Source organism: Nerophis lumbriciformis, linkage group LG21 (genome assembly GCF_033978685.3).
Source record: "Nerophis lumbriciformis linkage group LG21, RoL_Nlum_v2.1, whole genome shotgun sequence".
Taxonomy (NCBI): Eukaryota; Metazoa; Chordata; class Actinopteri; order Syngnathiformes; family Syngnathidae; genus Nerophis; species Nerophis lumbriciformis.
Window position 1 is genome coordinate 24,425,001 of NC_084568.2, and position 21,089 is coordinate 24,446,089.

The window sequence follows — 21,089 nt, forward strand, 5'->3', positions numbered from 1 at the left end:
GGTCTGTAATCACGGTACTGCAAAAAATAGTTTGTCTGCTTTAGTGTTTATAATAACAATATCGCTAATACTTTTGAGTATTGAGTATTGTTGGCGGGTTTTGGATGTTTTTTTAGAGGACTTTACGGGTGCAGTAGTGTACTCCCAACCGTTGCATTGTTAACCACCTCATACTTGCCGTATTTTATGACTTAGAATGCATAAAAAAAAAACGATTGTATCCTTGTCTCACGTAAGGATTGTGAATGATTGGCAATATTCCAAAAAAAGTGCAATTCCCCTTTAAGTTTACATGTTAAAATGATCAGAGTGTTTAACGTGTTTTAAGAGAATATAAAATGTTCAGATGCAAACATAGATAAATGTATTTTCCATTTGAGTAAAATGTTTTCTGTGGAGCTTTTCAAGAAACAGCAATCCTGCTCATGTGGGGTTTTTTTCTTTTTTTGCAAAAACAGACCAATCTGGCCCTAAAAATTGTGGAAACAAATCAGTTTTTTCAGAGGAACGCTTATTTTATCATTGTAATGAACTAATCTTGTCCAAACAAATACCGTTTTTGGCTGTCTGTGGTTTACATTGACCGCTCATTATTATTTTTTGAGCAATTAGTTTAAAAAAAAACCCAAAAAAAACACTAAAATAATTGGAGATCCAAAAGGGCCGCCCACACTCATAAAAGTGTCAAAAATAAGGCTTCCAACGCTTAAGTCTCCCGATGAACTTAGAATGTTTTGTGTTTTTTGTTGGTGTGTTTGTTTTATGCCTTTTTGATATGGCTAACACACAAAATGTGCAATATTTTCCCCAAAAATGTTTCCAAGTAGAATATTTGATATGAAGTAATTGGGGCCTTGAATCGATCAATAATTAATATCATTGATTTGGATTCATTATTAATTGTTTGAGCAAGGACAGCTTTAAAGAACAAAACAGCCTGCATGACAGCTTTGTGTTATTAGTCAACATTGCAACTTTTTCTCGTTACATTTAATCTGTTTGGTCTTTTATTCCACTTTTTAATGTTTTTTTTGGTATTTTTAGAATGTGCTGGTAATTAATTAGCTGCGGGCTGAAAATGGGCCTGCGGCCACACTTGACACTTCTGTCATAAAGGGTAACAAACATATAGGCGGTACCATGGGGCTCATATGTTGATTTCGCTAAAATAACGGAATTTGCAAAAATGTAATTGGAATCAATAATAAAACGCGGCGACTTATGGAAATTGACATAATGCAACTGAAATGATGTCATCATGAGGAGAAGGAACGTTTGTCTGGGGACAACTTGTTTACTGGGACCTTGCAGTTCACAAACACTCACCTCAATGCAGGCCATCCGGGGACCAGCTTCGAGCGCCCTTCTCTGGCCGGTCTTGGGACAGTGACATGCTTTTTTTTGTTTTTTTGATTGATTGATTGATTGAAACTTTTATTAGTAGATTGCACAGTTCAGTACATATTCCGTACAATTGACCACTAAATGGTAACACCCGAATAAGTTTTTCAACTTGTTTAAGTCGGGGTCCACGTAAATCAATTCATGGTAATGTTGTATGTTGTATGACTACTTGTCGTCCAAAAGCGGACTCAGCCAAACTGTCTCTAGGTAATGTTGCAATTTTCAATGTCAACAAAGTAATTGACTCAAAACACGCTCCATGGAGTGTAATTTAAGGCTTTACCTTTCCAAATATGCGCTAGCTTGATGCAAATTTATATTGGCTTTGCTATTAACATGATAGTTTTTAGCATTAGCGTATTTTACATGGCGATTTCAAATTTGTTAATGAAAACTACAACTTAAATGCATGTTACAATTAAACAGTTGGTGTGTAAAAAAGTACAATACTTACAGTATTAATATGTTTTTGGCGCAACAAAAACTAGACAACAAAGACTGAACTAGTATAAACTATACACTACTGCTATTTAAAGTCTTGGACTTTCAACTGTTATTGAGACTGTGACAATATGTCACAGTAAAACAATGTATAACAACTGGACAGCAATTATCATAACCAGCTAATTTTTAAATGTTGCAATAAAAAAAAAAAGTATTATCACAAACAGTTAATATTTATCAACACACACAATAGTACAGAAAATTGACACCCTTGAGTATTAATCAATCAATCAAAGTACATTTTTTATAGCCCTAAATCACAGTGTCCCAAAGGGCTGCACAAGCCACAACAACATCCGGTATTAAATCCCAGTTACCGGGAATTAGTATTGTATCAGTTCAAATGTGAACAGTACCTATCCCTAATTTTTACTAATGTGACATAAGATAATGTTCTAAAAGAGCAACGACTTGCATGAATGTCCAAAAGTATTTTCTATTTGTTGGAAGAAATGACAAACGGCCACTGTAACGGCACAAATAACTAAATGTTGGGGAGGTTGAACTCACAGAATTTTAATTCTGATTCGAGAAATGCACCAAAGGGACTGAAAACACTGTAGAATGGATAAAACCAAATTTTTGGACCAAAACCAAAACGCTAAATCATCAATTTTATAAGGGGCCTTGTACTATGATCCCTCAGGTCAGCTGCTCAGCTGCTCCTGGGAGGTACCAAAATCAAAGCGCAAGCTCAGAGGGGACAGAGCCTTCTCTGTTGCGGGTCCCAAACTCTGGAACGATCTCCCTCTCCATGTGAGACAGGCCCCTTCTTTGGCTATTTCTAAGACCCTTCTTAAAATAACCCACAATCGAATAGTCAACTTCCAACCCTTGTTACATTGAATGAGTTTAAAGCTTCTGTGAAAGGACTGCAGTCTACCTTGACTGTATGCACATGTGTCATGTGAGCAAGTTTTAACGTTGTAAATTTGATGTTTTATGTGTTGTTTACTGTTTTTAATGTAACCTTGCTGCTGCCCTCTTGGCCAGGTCTCCCTTGGAAAAGAGATCTTTGATCTCAATGGGATTTTACCTGGTTAAATAAAGGCTAAATAAAAATGTTAAAAAATAAATTAAAAAAACATTTTTATTTACTGGCTTTTAACCCAGCATGAGACTTTAAACTGTTTTTAACTTTTTAACTGCTTTTTATCTAACAAATTGTTTTTCGGGTTATTTCTATTTGCTTTTTCAATGTGTATTTTACTTCTGTTTTAAATATTTTTTAGTCTGTCCTTTGCCTGTATTTCTTTGTGGTGTACAGCCCTTTGTTCTTCAACTGTGGTTGTTTTTAAAAGGGCCTTATAAATAAAGTTGGTATGGTATGGTATGATGATTCATGGTGTGATTGACAGTGACACCATAGTGACTTAAATCATACTTGCCAACCCTCCCGGATTTTCCGGGAGACTCCCGAAATTCAGCGCCTCTCCCGAAAACCTCCCGGGACAAATTTTCTCCCGAAAATCTCCCGAAATTCAGGCGGACCTGAGTGACGTGTCGACAGCCTGTTTTCACGTCCGCTTTCCCACAATATAAACAGCATGCCTGCCCAATCACGTTATAACTGTAGAATGATCGAGGGCGAGTTCTTGGTTTCTTATGTGGGTTTATTGTTAGGCAGTTTTATTAACGTCCTCCCAAGGCGGTAACAACACACAACAACAGCGGTCACGTTTTCGTCTACCGTAAAGCAGTTTGTCTGCCGTAAACAGCAATGTTGTGACACTCTTAAACAGGACAATACTGCCATCTACTGTACATGCATATGTGACAACAACATCTACAGCTTTTAGAGAGTGCAGTGCACAACTGCGCACACAACAAGGAGACGAAGCAGAATGCATCATCAGAGAGGGTGTTCAGCATGGTTCGAAAAATAGTGACAGAGAATAGAACAAGGATGGACAATTCAACCTTTAACTCAACAATGAGTAGATGAGTGTTATGTGTGTGTATATGTGTAATAAATGAACACTGAAATTCAAGTATTTGTTATTTATATATATATAAATATATATATATATATATAAAAAAAAAAAAAATATATATATATATATATATATATATATATATAGCTAGAATTCACTGAAAGTCAAGTATTTCTTATATATATATATATATATATATATATATATATATATATATATAAAAGAAATACTTGACTTTCAGTGAATTCTAGCTATATATATATATATATATATATATATATATATATATATATATATATATATAGGGCTTCACGGTGGCAGAGGGGTTAGTGCATCTGCCTCACAATACGAAGGTCCTGAGTAGTCTTGGGTTCAATCCCGGGCTCGGGATCTTTCTGTGTGGAGTTTGCATGTCCTCCCCGGGACTGCGTGGGTTCCCTCCGGGTACTCCGGCTTCCTCCCACTTCCAAAGACATGCACCTGGGGATAAGTTGATTGGCAACACTAAATTGGCCCTAGTGTGTGAATGTGAGTGTGAATGTTGTCTGTCTATCTGTGTTGGCCCTGCGATGAGGTGGAGACTTGTCCAGGGTGTACCCCGCCTTCCGCCCGATTGTAGCTGAGATAGGCTCCAGCGCCCCCCGCGACCCCAATGGGAATAAGCGGTAGAAAATGGATGGATGGATGGATATATATATATATATATATATATATATATATATATATATATATATGAAATACTTGACTTAGTGAATTCTAGCTGTAAATATACTCCTCCCCTCTTTGCCATGCCCCCAACCACGCCCCCGCCCCCACCTCCCGAAATCGGAGGTCTCAAGGTTGGCAAGTATGACTTAAATTGCAAAACAAAAGACACTTTGTACCTTTGTCCAGATCATCAACAACGTCTAACGTGTTCCTCCTTGGGGCTGGCTCCCTTGGAGCATCATAATGCTGGAGCCCTGCATCCAAAATTAGACAAGTCGGCACATAGTTATTGTAAACATCAAATCAATGATGACCAGTGAGATGGGAATGTGTTCTGCCCCATCATTGTTTAAGTGGACTGCTTCCTTCTTCCTGTCTCACACTGTTATTGCCTTGAGCTTCTGGGAGTATTGCACATTAGTCATATGGCTCCGTAATGCTTATTTCCCCCATGAATATGTGCACACAACAAACCTCATATAGGCACCCACACAGCATAAATAAGCTGGACACACACACACACAGGCGCTGACAGGCTGCGTATTGATAATGTTATATTAGCGGAGGAAGGGCCGACAAATGGACAGTGTCTGTCAGCAACGCATGGCGAAATGGAGATAACAGGAAGAGAGCCGTGGATGGAGACAGAGACGGAAAAAAACCCATGTTGGAAAGGCGTGCAGAGAACAGACGGTTGAAAAAAAAAAAAATCGGGGTGGTCGGTTGGGTTGCGTGATGGGACAGGAATAGAGTCCTCATTGATCCCGAGACAGAGGCTATCATTCTGCTTGGCTGAGCAAAGGAAAACGCTGCAGGGCAGGAGCGAACGGAGGAGGACGCTGGGGATGAAGGGACAGTCGTAGGGGGAAGAACGGCGGCATGCTGGGGATGAAAATACACAAGAATATGTGCAGTGACAGACCCAAAAACAGTCGAGAGCAATAGTGCAGTGCAATATAAATTATGTTTATCATTTGCACTCATACAGTGCCTAAATATGGTGCAATAGAGACTCATTTGAAGTGCACTGCATTGGTAGAAAATAGACATATTAAATCAATCAATCAATCAATGCTTATTTATATAACCCTAAATCACAAGTGTCTCAAAGGGCTGCACAAGCCACAACGACATCCTCAGTACAGAGCCCACATAAGGGCAAGGAAAACTCACCCCAGTGGGACGTCGATGTGAATGACTATGAGAAACCTTGGAGAGGACCGCATATGTAAATAAAAATAAAAACTCTATACCACAGGTGTCGAACTCTAGGCCGGGGGCCAGACATAATTGTATCTGGCCCACAAACACCTGGAAATGATGTGTCAATAAAGTACTTATTTCCTCACTAAATGTAATTGATTTGTTTTCATTTTGACAGAAAAAATATATGTACTGCTTGAAATTGCATGCCTTATAAACTTTAATAATATCCAATATTGCAACAAATATTACAGTATATTATCATACTTGGGGCAGCACGGTGGAAGAGGGGTTAGTGCGTCTGCCCCACAATACGAAGGTCCTGAGTAGTCCTGGGTTCAATCCCGGGCTCGGATCTTTGTGTGTGGAGTTTGCATGTTCTCCCCGTGACTGCGTGGGTTCCCTCCGGGCACTCCGGCTTCCTCCCACCTCCAAAGACATGCACCTGGGGATAGGTTGATTGGCAACACTAAATTGGCCCTAGTGTGTGAATGTGAGTGTGAATGTTGTCTGTCTATCTGTGTTGGCCCTGTGATGAGGTGGCGACTTGTCCAGGGTGTACCCCGCCTTCCGCCCGATTGTAGCTGAGATAGTCTCCAGCGCCCCCCGCGACCCCGAAGGGAATAAGCGGTAGAAAATGGATGGATGGATGGATGGATTATCATACTTGTCTGACAGGCCCCAGTTTGTGCGACTGGGGAGCTCCCTGTCGGATACTGTGGTCAGTGGTGTAGGTGCTCCACAGGGGACCGTCCTGTCTCCTTTCCTGTTCACCCTGTAAACCTCAGACTTCCAGTATAGTTCCAGGTTCTGCCACCTGCAGAAATACTCTGACGACTCTGCTGTGGTCGGGTGTATCAGGGAGGGATGGGAATTGGAGTACAGGACACTGATCGCTGACTTTGTGGAGTGGTCTTAGGCGAACCATCTGGTCCTTAATGTGGACAAGACCAAGGAGCTGGTCATCGACTTCAGGAAGAGAGTGACCCCGGTGGAGCCCATCAAGATCCAGGGCCGGGAGGTGGCAGTAGTGGAGCAGTACAAGTACCTGGGAGTCCACTTGAACAGCAGACTGGACTGGAAGGACAACTGCAAAGCTGTTTACAAGAAGGGCATGAGCAGACTCTTTTTCCTGAGGAAGCTTAGGTCCTTTAATGTGTGCAGCAAACTGTTAGAGATATTTTATCAGTCTGTTGTGGCCAGTGCCCTGTACTTTGCAGTGGTTTGTTGGGGGAGCAGCACCAGAAAAATGGACTCAAACCGGATTAATAAACTGATCCGGAAAGCCGGCCAAACTATTGGCACGCAGTTGGAGGCGTTTGTGTCAGTGAGGGACAGGAGGACACTGGACAAACTGCTGGCCATCATGGACAATCCTGCCCACCCACTCCACCTGACAATTAAGGGACAGCGGAGTTCATACTCCAACAGGCTCCTTCAACTTCCTTCCCATAGTGTTCCATTCAAGAACTCCTTCATTCCACACTCCATCCAGCTGTAAAATCACTCGCCATACAGCAATAGATGACATCTGCCTATTACCTGACACCTGACATGTTAGCTACTTCTCTTTGTTTATAATGTTTATAATGTCTATTTTCAATTTCCTGCTGGATCTACTCTCTATTTTATGCTGCTGCTGTCACATATACTGTATATACTGTAACATTGTACATGTGTTGTATATATTGTATATTGTATATATGTTATAGACATAATATAATATATCTGTATATATATTATTCTGTACACATATGTATATATTCGTATATATGTTAGATTTTTTTATCGCTATATTAGTCTATTTATACCTGCATTGTCCATTCCAACATTGTAACTGAGCTACTGTGTTGAACAATTTCCCTTGTGGATCATTAAAGTTTGTCTAAGTCTACTTTCCAAACATGTTTTTGTCTAAATAAAAATACTTAACTTTAAAGCAAACTACCCATCAAATTAATGAAAATGAAAATACACTTTACTTTGTTCTATACAGCATATTACTGAAAATTTAAAAAAAAAACTGTTTTTTGCGTTAAAATTCTGTTGACTGGGCTGCCAGTTTTTAACTGTAAAATCTACGGTTGTTTTCAACTGTGCATTACTGTAAATGGAAAGATGGTTCATTAAAAACTGGCAGCTAAATTGCCAGAATAAAAAAATAACTTGTACTGTTTTTCCATTAACAATATAATGTTGTAAAAACCAACGTAAATTTAACACCAAAATTCTGTCAGCTTTTTCCGTAACCCCCTCCGCCCAAAAAAAACAAAACAGTGGTACTGTTTTTCTATTTACTGTAAAATGTTGTAAAAAAAAAAAAAAAAAAATTCTATATTTTACAGTAAAATTGTGTAAATGTAAAGATTTTACCGTAAAATCGACAGTTTCCTTAAAAAAATGTATATAATTAATAATGAATTCCAGAGGCAAATTCATACATTATTCGCTGTTACAAGCAGCCCTCTGATGGCAGCCATAAATGCGATGTGGCTTGGAATGAAAACAAGTTTGACATCCCTGCTTTATACTATATTATATTGCACTTGATTACATATTTTGTTGCAATTGTAATTTTGTTATCATAGTAATTTGAAGAATTGAACTGACATTGTATGTCATGGATTTGGGGGAAAAATGCAATTTTACCATCCACGCTAGATAGGTGAAAATACATCAACAGCGCTGGATACATCTTGTGGCGTACTCCAGAGTTCAATACTGGGACCAAACTTGTTCAATCCTATATAAACAACATTTGTAAAGTTAGGACATAGAGTAAGTGTTATTTACAGACGACATGAATGTGTTTTATTCAGGAGAGAACACACAGGAGCTAATACAAATAACAGAAGAAATTAAAACAATTAAAGAGATTGTTTGACAAAAACAGTAAAACTAAAATAATGAAATTCAGTAACAGTAGAACAGAAAGTCAAACACAAATAGACGGAGTAGACATTGACAGAGTAAAATTAACATTTTGGGGTGTAAAAATAGACAATAAAATTAAATGGAAATCTTATATAAAAATATACAATTTAAGGTGGCAAGAGATATTTCAACAATGAATAAAGTTGAATATTTTCTAGACCAAAAATCAATCATATCTCAGTATATTTTAAATAAATCTTCCATGTGTTTTGTAATAAATCAATTCAAGCAACACAACATATCTGAGCAACCATAAGAGAGACGAAGTTCCATCACTAACTTAAAGTACCAGTGCAGTGGAAAAACAAGTTGACTTTATATGCTTGTGTTTCATTGTATCCATTAAACCAGTGGTTTTCAAATGGGGGTACGCGTACCCCTGGGGGTACTTGAAGGTGTGCCAAGAGGTACGTGAGTTTTTTTTTTCAAATATTCTAAAAATAGCAACAATATAAAAATCCTTTATAAATATAAATAAAAACTAGAGATGTCCGATATCGGTTTTTTTTTAATCGGTATCGTTTTTTTAAAATTTATTTTATTTTTTATTAAATTAACATAAAAAACACAAGATACACTTACAATTAGTGCACTAACCCAAAAAACCTCCCTCCCCCATTACTCATTCACACAAAAGGGTTGTTTCTTTCTGTTATTAATATTCTGGTTCCTACATTATATATCAGTATATATCAATACAGTCTGCAAGGGATACAGTCCGTAAGCACACATGATTGTGCGTGCTGCTGGTCCACTAATAGTACTAACCTTTAACAGTTAATTTTACTCATTTTCATTCATTACTAGTTTCTATGTAACTGTTTTTATATTGTTTTACTTTCTTTTTTGTTCAAGAAAATGTTTTTAACTTATTTATCTTATTTTATTTATTTTAAAAAGGACCTTATCTTCACCATACCTGGTTGTCCAAATTAGGCATAATAATGTGTTAATTCCACAACTTTATATATCGGTATCGGTTGATATCGGTATCGGTAATTAAGGGTTTGGTCAATATCGGAATATCGGATATCGGCAAAAAGCCATTATCGGACATCCTTAATAAAAAGCTATCTTTTTTTTTCCAAATAGTTCAAGAAAGACCACTACAAATGAGCAATATTTTGCACTGTTATACAATTTAATAAATCAGAAACTGATGACATAATGCTGTATTTTACTTCTCGATCTCTTTTTTTCAACCAAAAATGCTTTGCTCTGATTAGGGGGTACTTGAATTTTTTTTTAAAAATCACAGGGGGTACATCACTGGAAAAAGGTTGAGAACCACTGCATTAAACCATAACCAAATTTTATTTACAGTCCGCAAAGTATGTGAAAATACCGTCTAAAGATCACAAAATGCCACAAATTCAGTCAGCCGTTTTGAATATTTTTCTCCAAATATTTTCGACAATTTCTGTAGATTCTACGTCACTGTAGTAACGCTTCTGCACGCTGACCATATTATCAGATCAGTTATACTGGTAATACGCAAACATTGGAAAGCGATGTGCTGTTTATCATTTAAATTGCTTATGTAAGAAAGAACACGTGCTTTTTTATTCATTCAAAATTGTAAATAAATAGCAAACAATTGAGTCAACAGATCAAGGGTCCTCTGTTGCGCCCATTATACCCTTTTAGAAAATATTCAGAAACCGCCAACAATAATACATTTACATGACGTGACCTGAAAATTAACCAAATATGAGTGATATTGTTATTATAAGCACCAACAGAGACGGACTATTTTAGCGGTGCATTAATAGCAGTGAGCTAATTCTAGCTTACGCTGCTATTGTTGACACACTAAGCAGACAGCTGCTTTTGATTAGTCTCAAACGTGCTAAAAAATAATTCTAGATTATAATTTATGCATCTCTCACCTGGTAGTAGACAAATGTGGCCATGGACCGAGAGGCTGGTCGACTTTGACGTCCCCGAAGATGGCGAAAAAGACTCAAAGACGTAGTTGCGGCAACTTTTTTTCTAACGCTTCGTGAGGATTGCAATTACCGTATTTTTTGGAGTATAAGTCGCTCGAGTATAAGTCGCACCGGCCGAAAACGCATAATAAGGAAGGAAAAAAACATAAATCGCACTGGAGTATAAGTCTCATTTTTTGGGGAAATTTATTTGATAAAACCCAACACCAAGAATAGACATTTGAAAGGCAATTTAAAATAAATAAAGAATAGTGAACAACAGGCTGAATAAGTGTACGTTATATGAGGCATAAATAACCAACTGAGAACGTGCCTGGTATGTTAACGTAACATATTATGGTAAGAGTCATTCAAATAACTAACATATAGAACATGCTTTACGTTTACCAAACAATCTGTCACTCCTAATCGCTAAATCCCATGAAATCTTATACGTCTAGTCTCTTACGTGAATGAGCTAAATAATATTATTTGATATTTTACGGTAATGTGTTAACAATTTCACACATAAGTCGCTCCTGAGTATAAGTCGCACCCCCGGCCAAACTATGAAAAAAACTGCGACTTATAGTCCGAAAAATACAGTACCTTTTTACCAATGAATTATGTGAGCATCCAGTCGGTCGGCATCCCAGCAAGAATAGAAATATTACATTAACTATTTGTTTTATTATGGTTTAATATTGTTGGTTTGTTTAGCACCTAACAATACTGCTGATTCTGTAGTGTCACAATAAAGCTGCATCCGCTTAGCACTCGACTTCTAAAACTTATTGCTCATCCTCTTTGTGTTCAGGCTCAAAAATATAAGGTTCTGCATCATAACTTTAACCAAATTTGGCTCTCACAAAGTCTGCCTAATTAGCATTGTTGTTGACGTGGAAGGGATCTGTGGTTCCTAAATTATGTGACGGCCTTATTAACTCTCAAAATGGCTCGGAAATCTCTGAGATTGATACTGTTTTGATCAAATCTATGTAGTCGCAAACTTTAGAAGTCTTTTAGTGTCATAAATAAGATACACAGTATATGACAACTGTCAGAATAATTATATCTAAGTTATCACAAAACTTTGTGTTGCCATGAGTTCCCGGCAAGAAGACAAAAGCGGTCTTTGATCCTACCAAGAAGAAGGCTTGTAAAACTCCACTGTGTAGGATGGGAAGCAACATGAAGGTGTTCTGTTTCTTTGATGTATTGTAATCAACAGAAAGAGATTGTCTTGTCCCGAGGTCTACAAAGCGAAGAGGACGCAGGGCCTGACCTCCCTCAAGGCGACCTTTTCTTTGAACTGTTCTGTAACCAAAGGCTATGGCTATTTACCACCCCCTCCCTTAGAAACAGCTATTGCCATGTAATCAGGGAAAGTCCAGATAGAAGACGAGGCGTACAATCTTTTGTCAGAGCGTGGTGAGACCGTACAAGGAGTACAGTCCAGACGTCTCTCCTCAATTGAGCCAAATTTAATTCTGTCTGTTTAATTCCTTGCTTCTTGTCTTGTTTAATAGATGTCATCAGCTTCAATATAGAGGCACATTGTTTTTCCATTTTACTGGTACCACTTTGCTCTAATCGCCTTATACTTTTATAATATGCAGGTGTACATTTTTGCATTATTTTATGACCTAATCTACTGTATATTGCAGGTCTGAGTGTCCATCAAACCATCACTCTTTCACGACAATGACAAATAACGTGTCTTCATGTTGCATCACAGTCTACTTGCGTAAACTATAAGTGTGTGATCACTTTAAGTATCATTATGTAAGAGGTGTCAATCAGTCTTCACAGTCGTGTTTGCTTTCCTGCTAAGTCGCTAAAAGCTTCTCCGATTGAGGCCTACAACTAAATTACCTTAGTAACCTTGTTAACAGTAAGAATGTAGGCTGTGTTTATCCTCGGGGGGCGGGGGGGGGGGGGGGGGGGGGAGTGTGAGGTCATGGCGAGAGGGAGAACCCAGACATGTGTTGTCAGAGAAACAGAACACACACACACACAGAAACTTGGCAATCCCTTCTGATTTATGTGAAGGCCCATTTCAGGTAGCAATAATGAAAGTGATGTTGATCACGATGATGATAAGGTGCTCTCATTACAGGCAGCCTGGGGGCCGACACGGAGGAGCGTTTGGTGGAACATCTCCTAAATCCTGCACACTACAACAAACTGATCCGTCCTGCCACAAATGGCTCGGAGCTGGTAACTGTGCAGCTGATGGTGTCGCTGGCCCAACTCATCAGTGTGGTGAGCATACATCCTCAATAGCGGAGGGCTGAAGCGTTCTATAATAAATGAGTATGATATTTAGGGATGAGTATCGAATTTAGGTACTTTTATAGGCACCGACCGAACTTCCTCGCTGCTATCGGGTGTCGATCCATTCATGTAAAATCAATCAAATTAGTGCCGTATACTGTATTTCAATAACTTTGTTGCTTGTAATATCAGGTCCGGTTGCAGACGGGCAAACAAGCACTCAAGCAGCACTCAAAAAGAAATATAATCTTAGAGAAAAATGTAATTTAAAACATTCTTACACATGTACAACACTTAAGACCTTCAGTATATGGAATTAAATTATGGAATGGATTTACCGTATTTTTCGGAGTATAAGTCGCACCGGCCGAAAATGCATAATAAAGAAGGAAAAAAACATATAAGTCACACTGGAGTATAAGTCGCATTTTTGGGGGAAATTTATTTGATAAAACCCAACACCAAGAATAGACATTTGAAAGGCAATTTAAAATAAATAAAGGATAGTGAACAACAGGCTGAATAAGTGTACGTTATATGACGCATAAATAACCAACTGAGAACGTGCCTGGTCTGTTAACGTAACATATTATGGTAAGAGTCATTCAAATAACTATAACATATAGAACATGCTATACGTTTACCAAACAATCTGTCACTCCTAATCGCTAAATCCCATGAAATCTTATACGTCTAGTCTCTTACGTGAATGAACTAAATAATATTATTTGATATTTTACGGTAATGTGTTAATCATTTTACACATAAGTCGCTCCTGAGTATAAGTCGCACCCCCGGCCAAACTATGAAAAAAACTGACTTATAGTCCGAAAAATACGGTAACCAAAGAAATCAAACAATGCACTAATTTGATTCACTTCAAGAAACTCTTCAAACTTAAATTGTTTACAAAGTACAAAGAAGAAGATGCATGATAAATATTCTGAATTTATTTCATCCATCCATTAATTTTCTAGATAATCTTATTTAGCTCACCATATAAACTATAACTTACTTCACGAATTATTATGTATTTATTTATTTATTTTGAATGTTATTAGTTATGGAGTATATTGTGAATAAATTGAGAACAGGAAGTGAACAAAAGTTTTAGCAACTGCTAAGTAAAGGAAAAGGGTAGGACTAAATAAGCTCTGTTTCTTCCTACTCCTTTTCGAACATGTTGAATAGAAAAACTGGAAATTGTGACGTATCATGTTGTATGCATACATGTTCGAAATAAACAAACTCAACTCAACACTCTAGGTAAATTTGCAATTTTTAATGCCAACTAAGAAAGTATGCCTGATCTAAAGAAAAAACACTTTTCCAAAATGTGCTAGCTTGATGCTGATTTCCATTAAATTTGCCATATACTTGCTAGTAATTAGCATCGCGATTTTGCATGACAATTTCAACACTTCCAAATTTGATAATGAAAACGACAACTAAGATGCACGGAACAATCAAACAGCAAGTATGTAGAAAATACAATACTTACAATATAGATACTTCGTAGGGCCAGGGGCGTATTTAGTCACTAGGGGACCAATGCAAACCTAGTCATTGGGGCCCACCACAAAATAAAACAACATGTTGGTACAAACCCCGTTTCCATATGAGTTGGGAAATTGTGTTAGATGTAAATATAAACGGAATACATTGATTTGCAAATCCTTTTCAACCCATATTCTACCTACTCAGCGGCCTAGTGGTTAGAGTGTCCGCCCTGAGATCGGTAGGTTGTGAGTTCAAACCCCGGCCGAGTCATACCAAAGACTATAAAAAAATGGGACCCATTACCTCCCTGCTTGGCACTCAGCATCAAGGGTTGGAATTGGGGGTTAAATCACCAAAAATGATTCCCGGGCGCGGCACCGCTGTTGCCCACTGCTCCCCTCACCTCCCAGGGGGTGAACAAGGGGATGGGTCAAATGCAGAGGACAAATTTCGCCACACCTAGTGTGTGTGTGACAATCATTGGTACTTTAACTTAATATGCAGTTGACTATGCTACAAAGACAACATATTTGATGTTCAAACTGATAAACATTTTTTTTGCAAATAATTATTAACTTTAGAATTTGATGCCAGCAACACGTGACAAAGAAGTTGGGAAAGGTGGCAATAAATACTGATAAAGTTGAGGAATGCTCATCAAACACTTATTTAGAACATCCCACAGGTGAACAGGCAAATTGGGAACAGGTGGGTGCCATGATTGGGTATAAAAGTAGATTCCATGAAATGCTCAGTCATTCACAAACAAGGATGGGGCGAGGGTCACCACTTTGTCAACAAATGCATGAGCAAATTGTTGAACAGTTTAAGAAAAACCTTTCTCAACCAGCTATTGCAAGGAATTTAGGGATTTCACCATCTACGGTCCGTAATATCAAAGGGTTCAGAGAATCTGGAGAAATCACTGCACGTAAGCAGCTAAGCCCATGACTTTTGATCCCTCAGGCTGTACTGCATCAACAAGCGACATCAGTGTGTAAAGGATATCACCACATGGGCTCAGGAACACTTCAGAAACCCACTGTCAGTAACTACAGTTGGTCGCTACATCTGTAAGTGCAAGTTAAAACTCTCCTATGCAAGGCAAAAACCGTTTATCAACAACACCCAGACACGCCGTCTGCTTCGCTGGGCCTGAGCTCATCTAAGATGGACTGATACAAAGTGGAAAAGTGTTCTGTGGTCTGACGAGTCCACATTTCAAATTGTTTTTGGAAACTGTGGACGTTGTGTCCTCCAGGCCAAAGAGGAAGAGAACCATCCGGATTGTTATAGGCGCAAAGTTGAAAAGCCAGCATCTGTGATGGTATGGGGGTGTATTAGTGCCCAAGACATGGGTAACTTACACATCTGTGATGGCGCCATTAATGCTGAAAGGTACATACAGCTTTTGGAGCAACATATGTTGCCATCCAAGCAACGTTACCATGGACGCCCCTGCTTATTTCAGCAAGACAATGCCAAGCCACGTGCTACATCAACTTGGCTTCATAGTAAAAGAGTGCGGGTACTAGACTGGCCTGCCTGTAGTCCAGACCTGTCTCCCATTGAAAATGTGTGGCGCATTATGAAGCCTAAAATACCACAACGGAGACCCCCGGACTGTTGAACAACTTAAGCTGTCCAACAAGCAAGAATGGGAAAGAATTCCACCTGAGAAGCTTAAAAAATGTGTCTCCTCAGTTCCCAAATGTTTACTGAGTGTTGTTAAAAGGAAAGGCCATATAACACAGTGGTGAACATGCCCTTTCCCAACTACTTTGGCACATTTTGCAGCCATAAAATGTATTTAGTTAATTATTATTTGCAAAAAAAAAAGGTTTATGAGTTTGAAGATCAAGTATCTTGTCTTTGTAGTGCATCCATTTGAATATGGGTTGGAAAGGATTTGCAAATCATTGTATTCCGTTTATATTTACATCTAACACAATTCCCCAACTCATATGGAAACGGGGTTTGTAGAAACTTCTACGCGAGCGGCACATCAAAGGTTGGCAGCCCTGCAATGAGTAACACTGATCCCAACACTTTTACTGTAATTAAAAAGAACATCAATCAACGTTTAATAACGTGTAAGCCATTTTTCAGGGAACATTATATTGGTAGCGCAATTGGACCGGCTGTGTCACGCAGCGCTATTATTGTGAAGGCCAAAAGCGTGTGACTGGTGGGAAAAAGAGAGCTCTTCACGATGGCCGTGTTTGAACAGGAGATCATATTTCTGTTACACTGCCTGTGTTTGCCTAACGGCAAGTACGCACCTGTGTCGGGTGCGACATAAGATTAGACTGGCTTAATGGCAAAGGCTACTTCCTGACGAGGCATCACACCGTAGCCTATAAACTACTGCTATCTAACGTCTTGGAATTGCAATTGCATGCAAAGTCTACTGTATACCACAGGGGTGTCAAAACTTTTTGACACAAAGGCCGCATTGGGCTAAAAAAAATTCAGCCGAAAGCCAACTGCATGTTATATATATATATATACACACACACACACACACATATACACATATATATATATATATATATATATATATATAGCCTAGCCTTGCATGTGTGTGTGTGTGTAAATTTTATATCAAAATCACTACACTAACATCAGTTGTTTAATTTTATTTATTAAATGGAAAACACTTCCTTGTGGTCTACAAAACATGTACCGTAGTGGTGGTTCTTTGGTCAAAATATTGCATAGATTATGTTTTACAGATCATCTTCAAGTGGCTTTCTGACATTCGCTTCCGGATGCGCCGTTTTGTGGGAGGTCTTATTTACGTGGCTCACCTTCGACAGCGTCTTTTCTCCGTCATCTTTGTTGTAGCGGTGTAGCGTGCAAGGACGGGAGGGGAAGAAGTGTCAAAAGATGGAGCTAACTATTTTAATGACATTCAGACTTTACTTAAATCAATAACGGAGCAGCATGTCCTCATCCGTGGCTCACTAGTGCAATAACAACGGCGGAAATGTGTCCCGTAAAAAAACGTCCGACCGGAACTCTAATAACTAAAGTTCCTTAGGTGAATAATGTAAACTCACTACACCGGTATGTTTTAGCGCTTAATGGCGAGTTTACTGACAGATATAAGAACTTTACACTACTTTATATTAGAAAATGGCAACAGTGGAGGATGAATGTCACATAAGAAGATAGAGAAAAAGACGAAGCTTATAGACTACAAAGGCAGACGCGCGCACATTTTCAGGACTTATGCAGATCAGCAGGTACCAGAAGGTAAGAAAAGTTGCTTTTACATAATATTGCAAAACAAAACATCAGATAATATGTCTTACCTTATACACACACCATAATAATACTCATATTTTGAAGCACAGTACAATCCATCAAGCGGTGTGACTTCATAGCTTACCAAAGTCGTACTAAAACATTTTGATGGATTTTTGAGCCCTGTGTGTAATCTTCTATATTTTCAAAGGAACATATAACATTTTGGTGTTGTTTACTTGAGTCATATTGCACTACACGTATCTCTATGTGTGACTGCCACCTACTGGTCACACTTATTTCACCATGTACTAAATAAAATAGCTTCCAGGTCGGAAAGCACAACTAAAATTATTCCATACATTAGGCGCACCGGGTTATAAGGCGCACTGTCAAGTTTTGAGAAAATGAAAGGATTTTAAGTGCGCCTTATAGTCCGAAAAATACGGTACGTGTTTCATAATGTCCACAAAGTTCAGGGAGCAGGATGTGTGTTATGTGAATGTTGACTTTATTTGTTGGGTATAATTCATTTACACTATGAGTCGGGAAAGTTGTTTGGATTAGGGCATATATATTGATGCTGAGCTCAAATCACTAGAAAATAAACTTGTGGTCCTTAATTAATAATTCCATTCATCGCCATGAGGGCGGTAAAATATGTCCGATATCATACCAAAGGGATTTGCAACGGTATAAATTTAGGCAAACGCACACCGCGGGGCCAATCTTCTTGTTTAAACTTGTGATGTCTCCCGGGCCGTAGTTTGGACACCCCTGATATAATACTTGCAAATAAGACTCAGAAATGTAATAAGAAAACAAGGTATAACAACTGAACAGTTATAACTAGCTAAATTTTTAAATGTTGCATTAAAAATTATTTTATTCTAAAACATTTAACATTTATTAACACAAACACAAGTAGCAAAAACTGGTTCCATTCAGTACTAATATTGATTCCCATGTACCTGAAATTGCCACCGTATTGTTCAATGTGAAAGGTACCCATCCCTAAGTGTATTGCACAAATAGTTCCTCACTATGCACTTCCTGAGGTCATACATTTGACCACTTTATAAGCGGTTCCATGTCAAAAGAGCTTCGTTCAGTGTGTTGTAGTTTTCCTTGCACTTTTTGAGAACACTACAATGGAATATTACATACATTAGGGGTGTCCACAGCACTTAAAAAAATAAAAATACAGAGCAGTGTTTGTGTTTGCTGATTGTATGGACAGAAGGGGTCTAGTTACTGTACATTATGAGATTTTTGGAATTTTTGAAATTATAACAAAGCTATGCAGATTTTTGTATTTCTTGAAATATGTACAGCATGACATCTAAGCATATTTACAGCAGTGGGTTGGTTTTAGCCTGTTTACAAAACAAATCAAAATGGCAAAATGATATCAACAAACGCGCACATTCTTCAAAGCAGTCACCATATTTGTTGTCGCTCTTTATCAGAATTACACTGTATCCACTTTTATATTGCCTCTCGCTGTTGCGGTGTCCTTATGTTTGTCAGAGCTGATGTGTCAGAGTTAATCCTTTAGCCTGCCTAATTTCCAAACACAAGGTCATTCAGCAAAATCACCATCTTTGTACCTCTACCAATATTTGATGTTCTTGGAACTTCAGAAGCCATTTCCCTGTGACCACTAAAGGACAGATGTTGGCACATCAGCGATTTATGCTGCTGGCTACCAAGCTGGACGACGGGAATTCGCATTATTTTTTGGTTGTCTTTATTGGCCCATCGAATGCAACATTTAAAAAAAACATTCTAACAATATGTATTTCTTCTTGCTCGACAAAAGTTCAGGATTTTCCACCCACACAAAAACATCACAATTTGAAGGGATGTAAAAATTGTAGATACTGCAGCATTACGGTTTCAAAGTCTTCAACATAATGCCGTGACGTGTGACGGTATGAAACGAAAACTTGATGAGTGGAGTTTTTTTCTGGCGCTTTAACATTGGCCAAGTCTGGAAATAAACAATATCTCCCAGAACCCTCTGTGCAGCGTGGTACCACCGTGAAACGCCATAAGCAGGAAGTGAAGTATCGAAGTAAATAAGAATTGTTTGTGGACATTTCCTGAAAATGTCATAAAAATGTTGCTAACACACAGCGCACGGAGGGAACTCACCAAAAAAAAAGTACACCGAGGAAAAATACGGGTAAACTGAAAAGCTATTTGACAAATCCTCAACACATCCATCCTTTTTCTACCGCTTGTTTCTATCAATGTCGCGGTGGGGCTGGAGCCTAATAGCTGCACTCTGGTGGAATGCATGAAAATACCCAGAAAAATTAATTCAAAATGTTTTTACACCCTACAAAAATTTAAAGACAATCAAAACTAATAAATGGATGGATGGAAATATCCCCTGACTTTTAAATGGGGAAATACAGTTAAATGCAAACGAAAAACCTGCAACCCAGTCACCCAGAAAATATATTTGAAACCAGCAAAGCTAAACATCAGTTTGTGAGGTATTTACATTATTAAAAGTTAAATTATTAGTTAAGTATTCTGAGAAACAGCATTTTCCAACCTCATATAAACATGTCCACTGTAGAGGACAAAAAGTAAAAGGTAAAAGTTGAAAGAAACTAAACATTACTGTTTACACGTGTTATACTGGATGTTTACATTATCACTGTAAAGACAACTGTAAGTTTGTTTGTTTTTTTATAAAAAAGTAATACAAATCATTAAATGTTCCTGCACGATTATTTGCACTTAAAAATACAAGTTGTATGATTAGAACATTTGAGCATACTGTTTATGTTACCATGAATTTAAATAAGTTGAAAAACTTATTCTGGTGTTACCATTTAGTGGTCAATTGTACGGAATATGTACTGTACTGTGCAATCTACTAATACAAGTCTCAATCAATCAATCAATGTCCAAATACAGTGAGTGTGTTTATCTTAAACATTCCTGCCACTACCATTTACACATTATGGCATCTTTTTTTCTTTTGTTTGAACATATACCACAACAATATCGTACCGTGGCCTTAATATCGTGATAATGTGGTACCGTGAGATTTTGATACAGTTATACAGTGGCGGCTCGCGCGTATCCCACCTAGGCCTTCTGTGATGTCCTGTGTCCAATGATTACCTCTCAAAATACCATAATTTATGTCACCACCTGACCATTGCTGAAGAAATAACACACTTACGCACTACTGGGCATTGAATCACCACCAACAGTGTACAAAACGGGTTATTTTATGGCGCATTTAAAAATCAATAAACCTGCATCAGCAATTAAAACATGTCTTATGTGGTAATGTCAAAAATAAAATTGCTAAAAACATATTAAACATGAAAAAATTAACAAATCAAATATCTGAACTCACAACTTGTAGAACTCATTCGAGATTCCGGGGTTGGCAGACATCATCTCACAAGATGTAGTTTCT

General features: G+C 38.1%; 1 protein-coding gene across 1 annotated transcript in view; it reads left to right on the forward strand.

Moving 5' to 3' along the window:
* Positions 1–21,089, forward strand: part of chrnb2 (cholinergic receptor, nicotinic, beta 2) — a 105,108-nt gene that overhangs the window by 39,127 nt on the left and 44,892 nt on the right. The window contains exon 2 of the mRNA XM_061982576.2: positions 12,735–12,880. Coding sequence (XP_061838560.1) covers positions 12,735–12,880 — 146 coding nt within the window. The remainder of the gene's footprint in view (positions 1–12,734; positions 12,881–21,089) is intronic.